General features: G+C 56.9%; 3 protein-coding genes across 3 annotated transcripts; 2 read left to right on the forward strand and 1 right to left on the reverse strand.

Moving 5' to 3' along the window:
• Window positions 1-714: 714 nt before the first annotated feature.
• On the forward strand, window positions 715-1,335 carry VOLCADRAFT_95186 (uncharacterized protein; the record flags this gene model as incomplete). Its single annotated transcript, XM_002954304.1, has 2 exons — window positions 715-963; window positions 1,138-1,335. The coding sequence occupies 2 exons, from the start codon at window positions 715-717 to the stop codon at window positions 1,333-1,335; spliced, it is 447 nt and encodes a 148-aa protein (XP_002954350.1).
• Window positions 1,336-2,128: 793 nt separating this feature from the next.
• VOLCADRAFT_95187 (uncharacterized protein) lies at window positions 2,129-6,901 on the forward strand (the record flags this gene model as incomplete). The annotated part of the gene is made up of 5 exons (XM_002954305.1): window positions 2,129-2,336; window positions 2,707-3,007; window positions 3,416-4,400; window positions 5,104-6,171; window positions 6,575-6,901. The coding sequence occupies 5 exons, from the start codon at window positions 2,129-2,131 to the stop codon at window positions 6,899-6,901; spliced, it is 2,889 nt and encodes a 962-aa protein (XP_002954351.1).
• Window positions 6,902-8,195: 1,294 nt separating this feature from the next.
• Window positions 8,196-9,279, reverse strand: VOLCADRAFT_95188 (uncharacterized protein; the record flags this gene model as incomplete). Its single annotated transcript, XM_002954378.1, has 5 exons — window positions 8,196-8,322; window positions 8,363-8,499; window positions 8,574-8,774; window positions 8,865-9,125; window positions 9,172-9,279. 5 exons carry the CDS (start codon window positions 9,277-9,279, stop codon window positions 8,196-8,198), a joined length of 834 nt encoding a protein of 277 aa, XP_002954424.1.
• Window positions 9,280-10,606: the final 1,327 nt, after the last annotated feature.

Below are 10,606 nucleotides of genomic sequence, written 5' to 3' on the forward strand. Positions count from 1 at the left end.
GAGAGTCCGGGTGTATGCTGTGCCCTTTCTTTTGTTTAAAGGCATGGAAATTTGTGGATTTGGGTTGCTTGCGAATGCACGGCTCCCTGTTTTTTGCTTTGGAGTACGTGCCCTGGGGAAGGTTTTTTTTGTCAACCGCTAGCATGTACGGCTAGTGATGTGGTTTGGTTCCCTGTTCCCCTTGTAATGATTGCATCCTAAAGAAGAACTAGATAACTTAGTCTTATCGACATCAACGCTGACGCAGATAAGTAGCCACATAACTGTAACTGATCCTTTCCGATTTGTTCCGCATGACTAAGCGAAAGACCGGCGATTTTACCCACTGTTCGTGCCCACTTGAAACATTTCAGCAGCAGCTGCCAGAGACGCACAAGTGATAGGGAATCGCGCCAACGCCATTGCGGCCAAATCCGGCCGCTAGAAGAATGAAAAGAGCTAAAGCCGTACAATGGATTTGAACAGCAGCAGTGACAACGATTCCCAATGCTCCAAAATTGTCAATTTCCTTAGCAAAGTGCAGGAGAGGTATTGTAAGCATTTTTATGGCATTTGTATTGTTATCTCCTAGGCATGCTTGCAGCGGAATTTAAGTGCCTTCCTTAAGGAGTGCCCCGGGGGTCGTTTCTGGTTCACGCGCGCATACATTTGAGGTATACTTTCCTCCATGACGAATGAAAGCCACCACTAGTATTTATTTTAAAGATAGAGCAGATGCCAGGGGAATGTCGTCGGTGGATTAACGCAGCACAGGAATCCAGCGCACCCCTGATCCGTTTACTGGTGTCATCCAAGGCTGGAAGCCTCTCCACAGAAAATGACAGTTTTGGTGAAGAAGACACCGCCGAGAGACTTGCAGCCCTGCAGCTCACCGCATCTTTGTGCGGTCTCCAGCCCGGCGGCCCTTCAATTAGCTGGCCTACTGCGACCTATGAACAGGTCACCGTTGTCGTTTGTGGGAAGGTAAGTTGCTGTCATGTGGACATCCTCTTTTTTGGCTTTAACTCGCGACATATGCTGGACAAAGCTTCCAGGTTTGCTTCAGTCTTGAAAAAAACATGCCGCCGTCCTGCACAGCTTCGTTCGCATCTGATTTTGTAATTGTTCATGCGCGCTGCCGGTCTTTCTGTCCCGCAGGCCAACGCTGCTACTGGCTATAAGGCGCTTGCAGCAAATGCCGCAAAGCTGGGATTCAAACTTGGAGACGTCAAATCGACCGTGGTTGTGGCACCCATGCAATACGAGGACCTGCAGAGGACAGCAGAGGCAGCCGTGAGCCAGGCGCTGCGTTTGCAAGGCTGGAACAGGCGAGTACAGTACACATCCGCGAACTGAAATATGTATTTCCTGCAACAAGCAGAGAAAAAAAAGCGATCATCTTTGTTGGTCCTAGATCATCCTTGTACGTGAATTGCATATGTAGGTATTTATCGTTCCCGTCCGTCGCTTTCTCCTACATCGTTTCAAAATAAACGGCATAAGTTTGACCCAAGTTTGAAACCCGAGAGACCGAATCGCACAAGCTATCCTACCGTGCCTTTCGTTTGCACCTTCACCTTTCAAAGCACATCCCTGGTCTGTCACATTAATTGAAAAGCCTGGGACAAGTCAAGGCCACCCCGTCCACCAGATCTGGGTCGCTCATTATTTTCTCAAAGATCTTATGTCTTATGGAAACTGGATCTGATTTGGATTTGGCTTCGATCTAGAAACTGGAATTGATTTGGGTCGATTTGGGTCGGCATCCGGGTTGGGAGTCGTTAGCCGCGTCGGCACTCGATGTACGAACATGCAGTACGGCAACCATTTTGGCTCTGCGGGAACCTCTTGACATTTAGACTAGCAATTCCTACTCGTATCCACTACCAACACTAACGCTGCTAGATCCCACGCATCCATACTATAACCCACCATGCACACATGCATACGGCGATGTTCCCACCCACAATATCACTTGTCCAGGATGAAATAGCCAGTCAACTTTAAAAACACTGGTCGACAAGCTCCAAAACCAGCTGCTCTTTTTGAGAACCCTAGGCAGGTAACGTTACTCACTGAGGATCCACCGGCACGTAACCACAAAGCAACGGCTAAAACTCTAAAACCCTAAAACCTACCCGCACATGCAATGTCCGCACACGTGTGGTCGTCCCGACATCTCGCGACTCCTCCTCTTCTGGGGATCTGTGGGTCTCACAGACTGGGCCCTATGTGGGTCCGTTGTGACTTCTTGACCGCGACACCGGGCCGTACGGCAATCGTCCCAGCTACGGAGCTATCCGTACAGCCCGTCTCTCCCTCCACTGCGACTATGGCTCTGGATTTCCGGATTCCGGGTGAGTGTGGATGGACGTTGGTTACCTCGGTCACGGGGTGCCATTCAACCCCGGGTCGCTGAATGTCCTCTGCTCACCTTCCTTCCCTTCTTCGAATTGACCAGCCTTCCTGTTGGCGCTGGGTCCTACGTGCTGTGTGGGGGTGGGTGTTTTCTTGCAGTACATTGCAGTATTTCTACCCCCGCCCCGGCCCGGCCCCAGCTGACCCCATGGGGGGCCGGCCGCCCTCTCCCGGTGTTACCGTCGCCTCTGTATTTCGCCAACCCTACTCTCCACCCCTTTCCCCCTTACCAGCTTCACTCGTTCGTGGTTCGTCTCCCCCCCCTACCACACACACACACACACCCCAACTGTGGCTGCGGGGCCCCAGGCATGTACAAGTTCTGTCCTCTGTGGCCGCTTGGGCCGCTCGGGCGGCTGCAACAACAAAAACAGCCCACGGCCGCGGCACCGCGAACGTCCGCTGCCACTTCTTCTGGTACTGCCGGTGCGGACGCTGCGGTGGCGGCGGCGGCGGGCCCGGCGGCGGCGGAGGAGCCGGCGGCGGAGGAGAAGATGACGGAGGCGGCTCGGGAGGTCGCCCTGGCAGGGTTGTTTGCGGACCGGGTCGCGATGCGGCGGACCGTGGCGCGACTCTCAGATAGCCGGGTCATCGTTGTGGGTCCCGGCGTGTGAGTTTTGCCGTACTGTACGGGAAAGGCTGCATCCTCCGAGTCGACTTGTTGTTTTATATTGTAGTTTTAATCTGATCGAGTATTTTGGTCAGTATTGGTCAGTTGCTGTGTGGAACGATGTTAGCTGTAAAACCCTGTATATACCCTATATATTATATATATATATAATATGTTATATAATATATTTATATTTAATATATGTAATATGTTATATAATATATTTATATGAATAACAAACGCCCACATCCTGGCCCCCCTAATCGGGTACTGGTAACCTTCTTTTACGGTTTCGTCGTCTGTACTGTCCTGCGGCTCTCGCACAGCCCCATTTCTAGTTCCACATCCCTCTTCCCTCCCCTCTTCCCCTCTTTTGTACGGCACCCTTCGCTCCGACCTGCGGGACAGCGTCGCCTGCGTTGTGGGCCTAAAGCCCCTGCCAGCCAACCCCGCTGCGGTACAGCGCCTCCGAAACACCTGGCTAGCACGCTTTGGCCTGCGGCTGCCGGACGGCCTCGGGGGGTTTATAGCGGAGGTGGCCGCCAGCCCGGAGGCCGACCCCGACGACGCACTGGACGTGCCCGGGTGCTGCTTGTGGACCGCCGGCGCCGCAACCTCGGGCGCCGCGGCCGCCGCAGCTGGGGGGCTTACGCCGGTTCCGCCGGCTCAGGCGACATGCAGTCATGAGCATGTGGTGGAGCAGCTGGTGAAGGATTTGGTCCTTGCGTCCTGTACCTGTGGCGGCGCCGGCGGCGGCTTTCCGTTTTGGGGAGCTGCCGGCCTTGCGGCACGGATGGAGGCGCCGCCGGGTGCTGAAGCGGCGCTGGCGAAGCGCCAGGCCGTAGGTCCGCCGGTGGCGGCGGCGGCGGCGGCGGTGGTGGCGGGGACTGCAGCAGCAGGGACGGCGGCGTCCGCCCAGCCGCCGCCAGTGGAGGAGAATACCGGGTGGACGGCGGCGGTGGAAGTGGTAGCGTCGGGCTTCCGGGCGGCAGTCTCCTTAGCACCGGCGGCACAAGTCCTCCGCCGTACAATCGATCCGGACATCAGCGGTGCAGTCGACGCCGGCGGCGCTACAGGCATGTTTGACGCCGCGCTGGCGGAGGCGCTGTACGGCAATGAGGCTGACGGCACCGGCGGCGGCGTCAGCGGCGGCGACGGCGGGAGCCTAGCGGTACGGGAGGCGATTTTGGAACGCAGCAGTGACGAGGCACTTCGCGCGGCGGCGGAGCTGAGGGCCGCTAACAGAGTCAAGGAGAAGGCGTTCTGGGAGCGGCACCAAGGGTTTGTTGCGGCCCGGAAGGCAAGTGGTAACGGTGCGGCGGGCAAGAAGAAGTCGCGAGCCAATACCTCCTACGAGCCAACCTTGGTGGCTGCGCCAGCTGCGGCTGTCGCTGTGTGCCCTTAGGTATAGAGGAGGGTTACTGGGAGGGTTTTAACCTGCCGTACCGCCGGCTTACCTCCCAAGTTGACGGGTTAGTTAGTGGCGGTCTGGTAAAGTGCTTGTGGAGGGGGGCCATGGGGTTGGGGGGGTGTCCTGGGGGCCGGCCATGGGGTGTTGCCTCTGCGGGGTTTCCTCTCGCTGTTTTGCGAAAGGGTGGGTGGGTGGTTGGGTGTTGGGCTGGTTTGGGGCTAGCTGGAGTGATTCGGGGGGTTGTTAAATGGTAAGTTTAATTTGTAGGTTGAATTGAATTGAATTGAATTGAATACAATTCAACTCAAAAATTTGTAGGTGTCCAGTTGTTCAGCTTTGTATCACATTACCCCTAGCTTCGTTGTTAGTTGTAGATGTCGTTGCTGTCTGATGCATTTTTTATTCTCTCGGGAAAAAGATGTGCTGGATGCGCGGAAGGCTTGAAAACGCATTCCTTGGTTTCGGTGCCGACCATCCCTGTCCCGTCCTCCAACGTTTGATAGTTTAAAGCAACTAAGGTGCAATACTTTTCAAACCCTAAGGTACATTACTTGTGAAACGCCTACATCTCCTCCAGGCCCTCTATCCGCTAGTCTATCTCTGGTATCAGCTTCACTCGTGTGTGGTTCGTCTCCTTTTCCCCCCTCCCCCTCGCGGTGTGGGGAACCTGCACATCCATGCGCAGCTAGAAGCGGGAGAGGATGACCTCGGGTGCTCATCTCGCGCAGCTGTCTCGGAAAGGGGCGAGGCTAATCGTACAAGGTACGGCGGCGGTGGCAGCGGTACCGCTGCCGCCGCGGCCCGCTGCGCGCCGCGCGTGCCGCAGTTTGGTTCGTCCGCTCTAGGGCTGTCGCGAAGTACTTTGAAAGCTGGCGGCGGTGCTGCTGCGCGGGCGCTGCTAAAGGCCGCAGGGCCGGCGGCGGCGGGCAAGAAGGCTTCCGCCGCCGCCGCCGCCGCCGCGGCAGCCACCAAGGCGGGAGGAAAGGTCGCTGGCGGCGCCGCCAAGACCGCAGCGGGTACGAAAACCAAAGCCGCCAAGACCGCCAAGGCGGCAGCGGTGGCGGCAACGGGAGCATCGGGGGAAGCGGCGGCGGAGGTCGGCGGCGCTGCGGCGGCGCCCAAGGCGGCGGCGAAGCGTGCACCCAAAGCCGCGACGGTGGGCGCCGACGGCGCTCCCATAAGGAAGCGTGCAAAGACGGCGGCGGCGGCGCCACCGCCGCCGTCGGGGCCGCCTTTGGCGCCTGCTGCCGCGGCAGACGCGCCTGCTGCTGCCGCCGCGTGTATTGTGCAGCTGCCGCCACTTGCAATGCATGACGGCGCCGTACCGCCGCCGAGTCCGGCAGCTGCTGACGGTGCCGCCGCTGTGGCGGCCGGCCTATGCGATGACGTCAATGTGGGTGACGGCGAGGAGGGCGTCGTCGTGCAGCCGGCGCCGGTACCCGTGGCGACGGCTCCCCCGACAGCGGTCGCAAAGAAGCCTTCTGCTGCTGCGGCGGCGGCGGCAGGAAGGAGTGCAAAAGCCGCCGGCGGCGGCAAGCGTTCCGCAGCGGCCACGGCGGCGGCGGCGGTAGCCCAGGAGCAGGCGTGTGCAGGATCGGCGGCGGCTGGATCGGCAGTAGCCGTAGATCCAGCGGTGACGGGCGGCGGCGACGTGGCGGCGGCGGCGGCGGCCGCTGCCACTGCCGCTGCCGCCAAAGAGTCCCGCAAGCGCACCAAAGCCTCTGATTTGGACTTGGCGGCAGTGGAAGCGAAGGTTCGTGTCGCGTGTTCGGTTAGGAGGGGTTTACGACGTGTGTGAGAGCATGGCGTGGTGGTTGCCCTGCTGATACCCAGCCACAGCGTCAGCGAGGTGGAGTGAGGAGGGAGTGTGGAGTGTCTCCGTTCGTTCTTAGATTTTCCTAGGTTGTCAGACAGCTGGCACTCTTGACTGACCTTTTCCTCTCTTCTTCATTATCATTACGGTATTAGTGTTGCATTTCCTCCTGTATTAGTCAGAGGTTTCTTTGAAATGGAACTTGAAAAGCTTCTGCATCGCCGAAACCTTTAGTTTTTTGAACTGAATCGCTGCCACTGGTAGCATACATTGGCCTCCTCCCCTTCTTCTGCGCCTGTCTTTTGTTGGCTTACCTGCTGCCAATTCCAATTGTCAAACCCAGCACATCAAATATCGTCGTCATCACAATCATGGTGATGGTCGCAAAATAGCGACCATATGTCGTGGTCCCCATTCCATATTTTACATTCCGTACCCCGTACCCGTACTACCCAACCGCCGTATTTTTTTCTGCCGCCGTGTTTCTGAGCCGCAGGTATCCGCTGCGGCAGCCGCCGGTCATCTGAGCGACTTGACACTGCCGGAAATGCAGTGCTGGCTGAGGGCCCGGAAGGCGCCTGTCAGCGGCAAGAAGGCAGACGTGGAGGCGCGTTTGGCGGGGCTGCTGGGAGTGATGCCAGCGGCGGCGGCGGCGGCGGCGGTGAAATGACATTAGCGGTGTCCGGTGTCACAGTGTCACAGCATGTTTACCCAGCCCCACCACTTACCCAGCTACCGTGTTTTGTTAGTGAGCATTAGCACCATAGCAGGAGGAGCTTATAGCTTTGATGTCCGCCGTATGTATGTATGTATGTATGTATGTATGTATGTATGTAGGTTTGCATCTGTGTAGGCCTGTCTGGTTGGATTTACGTACGAGCGGCTTCATTGCGTTGTCATGAGCGAGAGCAGGATGGCGATCTAATAAAAATAATCATATGATAATGAAAGACAGAACGTATCGCAATACCTAGGCCAGCTGGTCGCCGGCTGAACCCGAGGACCTCGGTGCGGCGCGGCGCGTACGTATGGGTGGCGGGCGGTGGGCGCATGGTGGGCGGTGGGCGGTGGGCGGCGGTCGTGGCTGTTCCTTCCATAGCCCCTCCCCACCCAAGCCTCTCCTGTAGAGAGCGGTGATGAGGTTTGGGCGCTGGGCCAGGCCGTCCGGCCAAGCCGCCACACGGTTCTATCGCAGGCTGTATATAGTAGGCAGAAGTGTCGGTGACCCGCCTTTAGCAGGCTGTGTGGGTGGGTTGCCTCGTTCGTTTCGCTGCTGTAATCCTACAGGCAACTCACTCGGGCTGTTGGGCATCATCGGCTGGATGAGAGGCTCCCAGTCATCACGCCAGGAGTGCAGCCGGAAGACCATGCGGCCGCACATGATTTCCTGCCTGTGCATATCTCTGACGTGGCCCGTCCAGAGGTAGCATAATACATGTGGGAAGCGGTCGAGCAGTCGGAATAGAGTGTGCATGTTCGCGAATACAGTATACCGGTGTACTAGGATGGGCGATTTCACTGTTAGGTTGTGGATGGTTTTGCTGCTGTTATATTTGCCGTTTGTTCTGTTAAGCAGTTTGCTCGACATCCATGTCGCAAAGCATGTCCACCGACTCCGTGCAGACTGACCGTGGTGATGTGGAGGTGTCTTCGTCATTGCATGCTTTTCAGCCTGCTGCAAGCAGGGTGCACATCGCGGTACAGGCATACTTTGATACGGCAAGGACGCCTTTCCTGGAGCTGCAGACATTGCTGCCGATGGCAGTTGCACGTGGAATCGATTGCAGCGGCCATGTGGCGAGCTTCATTGATCGTAGCAGTCTTATCCGGAACCACATCACTGAGATGCGGCCGGAGGCTTCACTGCCCGTGTACCATTTGGGGCGCACATTAGATATCACCGGCCTACGGCCAGTGAACCGGCCGCGCCCGCCGCACAGTTCTATGTTGTCCATTATTCACAATTATTTCCAGACCACCAACGCCAGTACCGTCCATGATGGCTGAGGATCCGCTGCCCGAAAATACGGGAGCGAGTACGGGGAGCTGTACATGGCTCCCGTGTACACCCATATTCGATACTGGTGCCGCCTACACGTGCAGCCGGTACACTCGAGGAATTCGTACGCACGATGCAGTACACCCCTCATATGCCCGCGTTGTCATGTTTGCATTGGCGAGAACCAGCGTACGCTGGTGGGCAGCCGATGCAGTGAATGCTGCCGCGACAGTGCTGTGCAGGCTGGGCACAAACGCGCTAAGATCCACCTATGGATTAAACAACATGGGCGACAGTTGGGAAGTATGTGCTACGACAGAACACCGTTCAAGGGTGTCCATACCTGGAGTGTACCCGTGTCCGTGCGGAGGCCAGCCGTGGACATAGTAGTGAACCGAGCATTGTCCACCTGAAACATGCTGCCCAACTCCTGCACGTCCTCGTGGCGGATGGGTGTAACCGTGACGAGAAGAACGTGCCCAAATGTGGAGCCACCGGGCTCCATAGTGAGGACGCTGAGGTCACGGTGTCCAGCGTCGGCAGGCTCTGCACACCACAGAGCACGGTTACAGAAAGAAAGGACACACGGTGCAAGGAAGCACGTCACGGACGACTGCGGGAGGCGGAAATTTACCGGCGCGTCAGGTGCCACACGGACGGTACTGGTGTTGGTGGTCTGGAAATAATTGTGAATAATGGACAACGTAGAACGGTGCGGCGGGTTCGCTGGCCATAGGCCGGTGATATCTAACGTGCACCCCAAATGGTACACGGGCAGTGAAGCCTCCGGCCGCATCTCAGTGATGTGGTTCCGGATAAGACCGCTATGATCAATGAAGCTCGCCACATGGCCGCTGCAATCGATACCACGTGCAACTGCCATCGGCAGCGATGTCTGCAGCTCCGGGAAAGGCGTCCTCGCCGTATCAAAGTACGCCTACCGTGACGCGCACCCTGCTTGCAGCAGGCTGAAAAGCATGCAATGACGAAGACACCTCCACATCACCACGGTCAGTCCGCGCGGAGTCGGTGGACGTGCTTTGCGACATGGACGTCAAGCAAACTGCTTAACAGAACAAACGGCAAATATAACAGCAGCAAAACCATCCACAACCTAACAGCGAAATCGCCCACCCTAGTACACCAGTATACTGTATCCGCGAACATGCACACTCTATTCCGACTGCTCGACCGCTTCCCACATGTATTACGCTACCTGTGCATGGGCCGCGCATGATTTCCTGCCTGTGCATATCTCTGTTATTTTTTTATCGCGTGCTTGTGAGCTGCAGCGGTTTCACTGCCATGCAGAAGCCCTGCTATCTGCATCGCTGGACGATTTCCTTGAGCGCCATTCCTTCGTACAGCTGTTTTATATCGGGATTCGCTTGCCACACTTTTATCAAGCTGCTGGCTCCCTCCTGTTCTGTACATGCTTCTAGCTGTGTGTGCTGCTGTGGAGCAAGTACAGCCTGCACTGGAAGCATGTATGCTGCTGCTTCATCGGCCGCAGCTTCGAGTGCTGTGAAAGCAGCCTGCCGTTGTTCCTGTACGCTCCGTCTGTGCAGGCTCCCAGTCATCGTGCCAGGAGCGCAGCCGGAAGACCATGCGGCCGCGCATGATTTCTTGCCTGTGCATATCTCTGACGTGGCCCGTCCAGAGGTAGCATAATACATGTGGGAAGCGGTCGAGCAGTCGGAATAGAGTGTGCATGTTCACGGATACAGTATACCGGTGTACTAGGGTGGGCGATTTCGCTGTTAGGTTGTGGATGGTTTTGCTGCTGTTATATTTGCCGTTTGTTCTGTTAAGCAGTTTGCTCGACATCCATGTCGCAAAGCACGTCCACCGACTCCGCGCGGACTGACCGTGGTGATGTGGAGGTGTCTTCGTCATTGCATGCTTTTCAGCCTGCTGCAAGCAGGGTGCGCGTCGCGGTACAGGCGTACTTTGATACGGCGAGGACGCCTTTCCCGGAGCTGCAGACATTGCTGCCGATGGCAGTTGCACAAATCATTACGGTTTGGTCGCCTAATTGCTAGAATGTGGGCAATTGGACCGGTCCTGCTCGGAATTCCACTGGTCAGCGGGCTATTTGCGGCTGTGGATAAAGGAAAATACAAAAGTCAAGGAAGGACCTTGCGGAAGGAAAATGGCTGACTATAAATTTTCCCGCTCAATTTGTATTGGAGCCCGCATTCAACAATGTCCAGCAAACATATACTGCTCGCTTGCCTTCCTTCGCGGGCCGGCCGTTGCCGATGCACCATGCACGGACATCATGACGCAGGCTGCGCCGCAGCGGATCTTAAATACGCGAATGCTTAACGCAGGTCACGTGCTTCCGCGACCTGTGTACCTGCAGTCCCAGATGAT

This window comes from Volvox carteri, assembly GCF_000143455.1.
Source record: "Volvox carteri f. nagariensis unplaced genomic scaffold VOLCAscaffold_42, whole genome shotgun sequence".
In the NCBI taxonomy this organism is placed as follows: Eukaryota; Viridiplantae; Chlorophyta; class Chlorophyceae; order Chlamydomonadales; family Volvocaceae; genus Volvox; species Volvox carteri.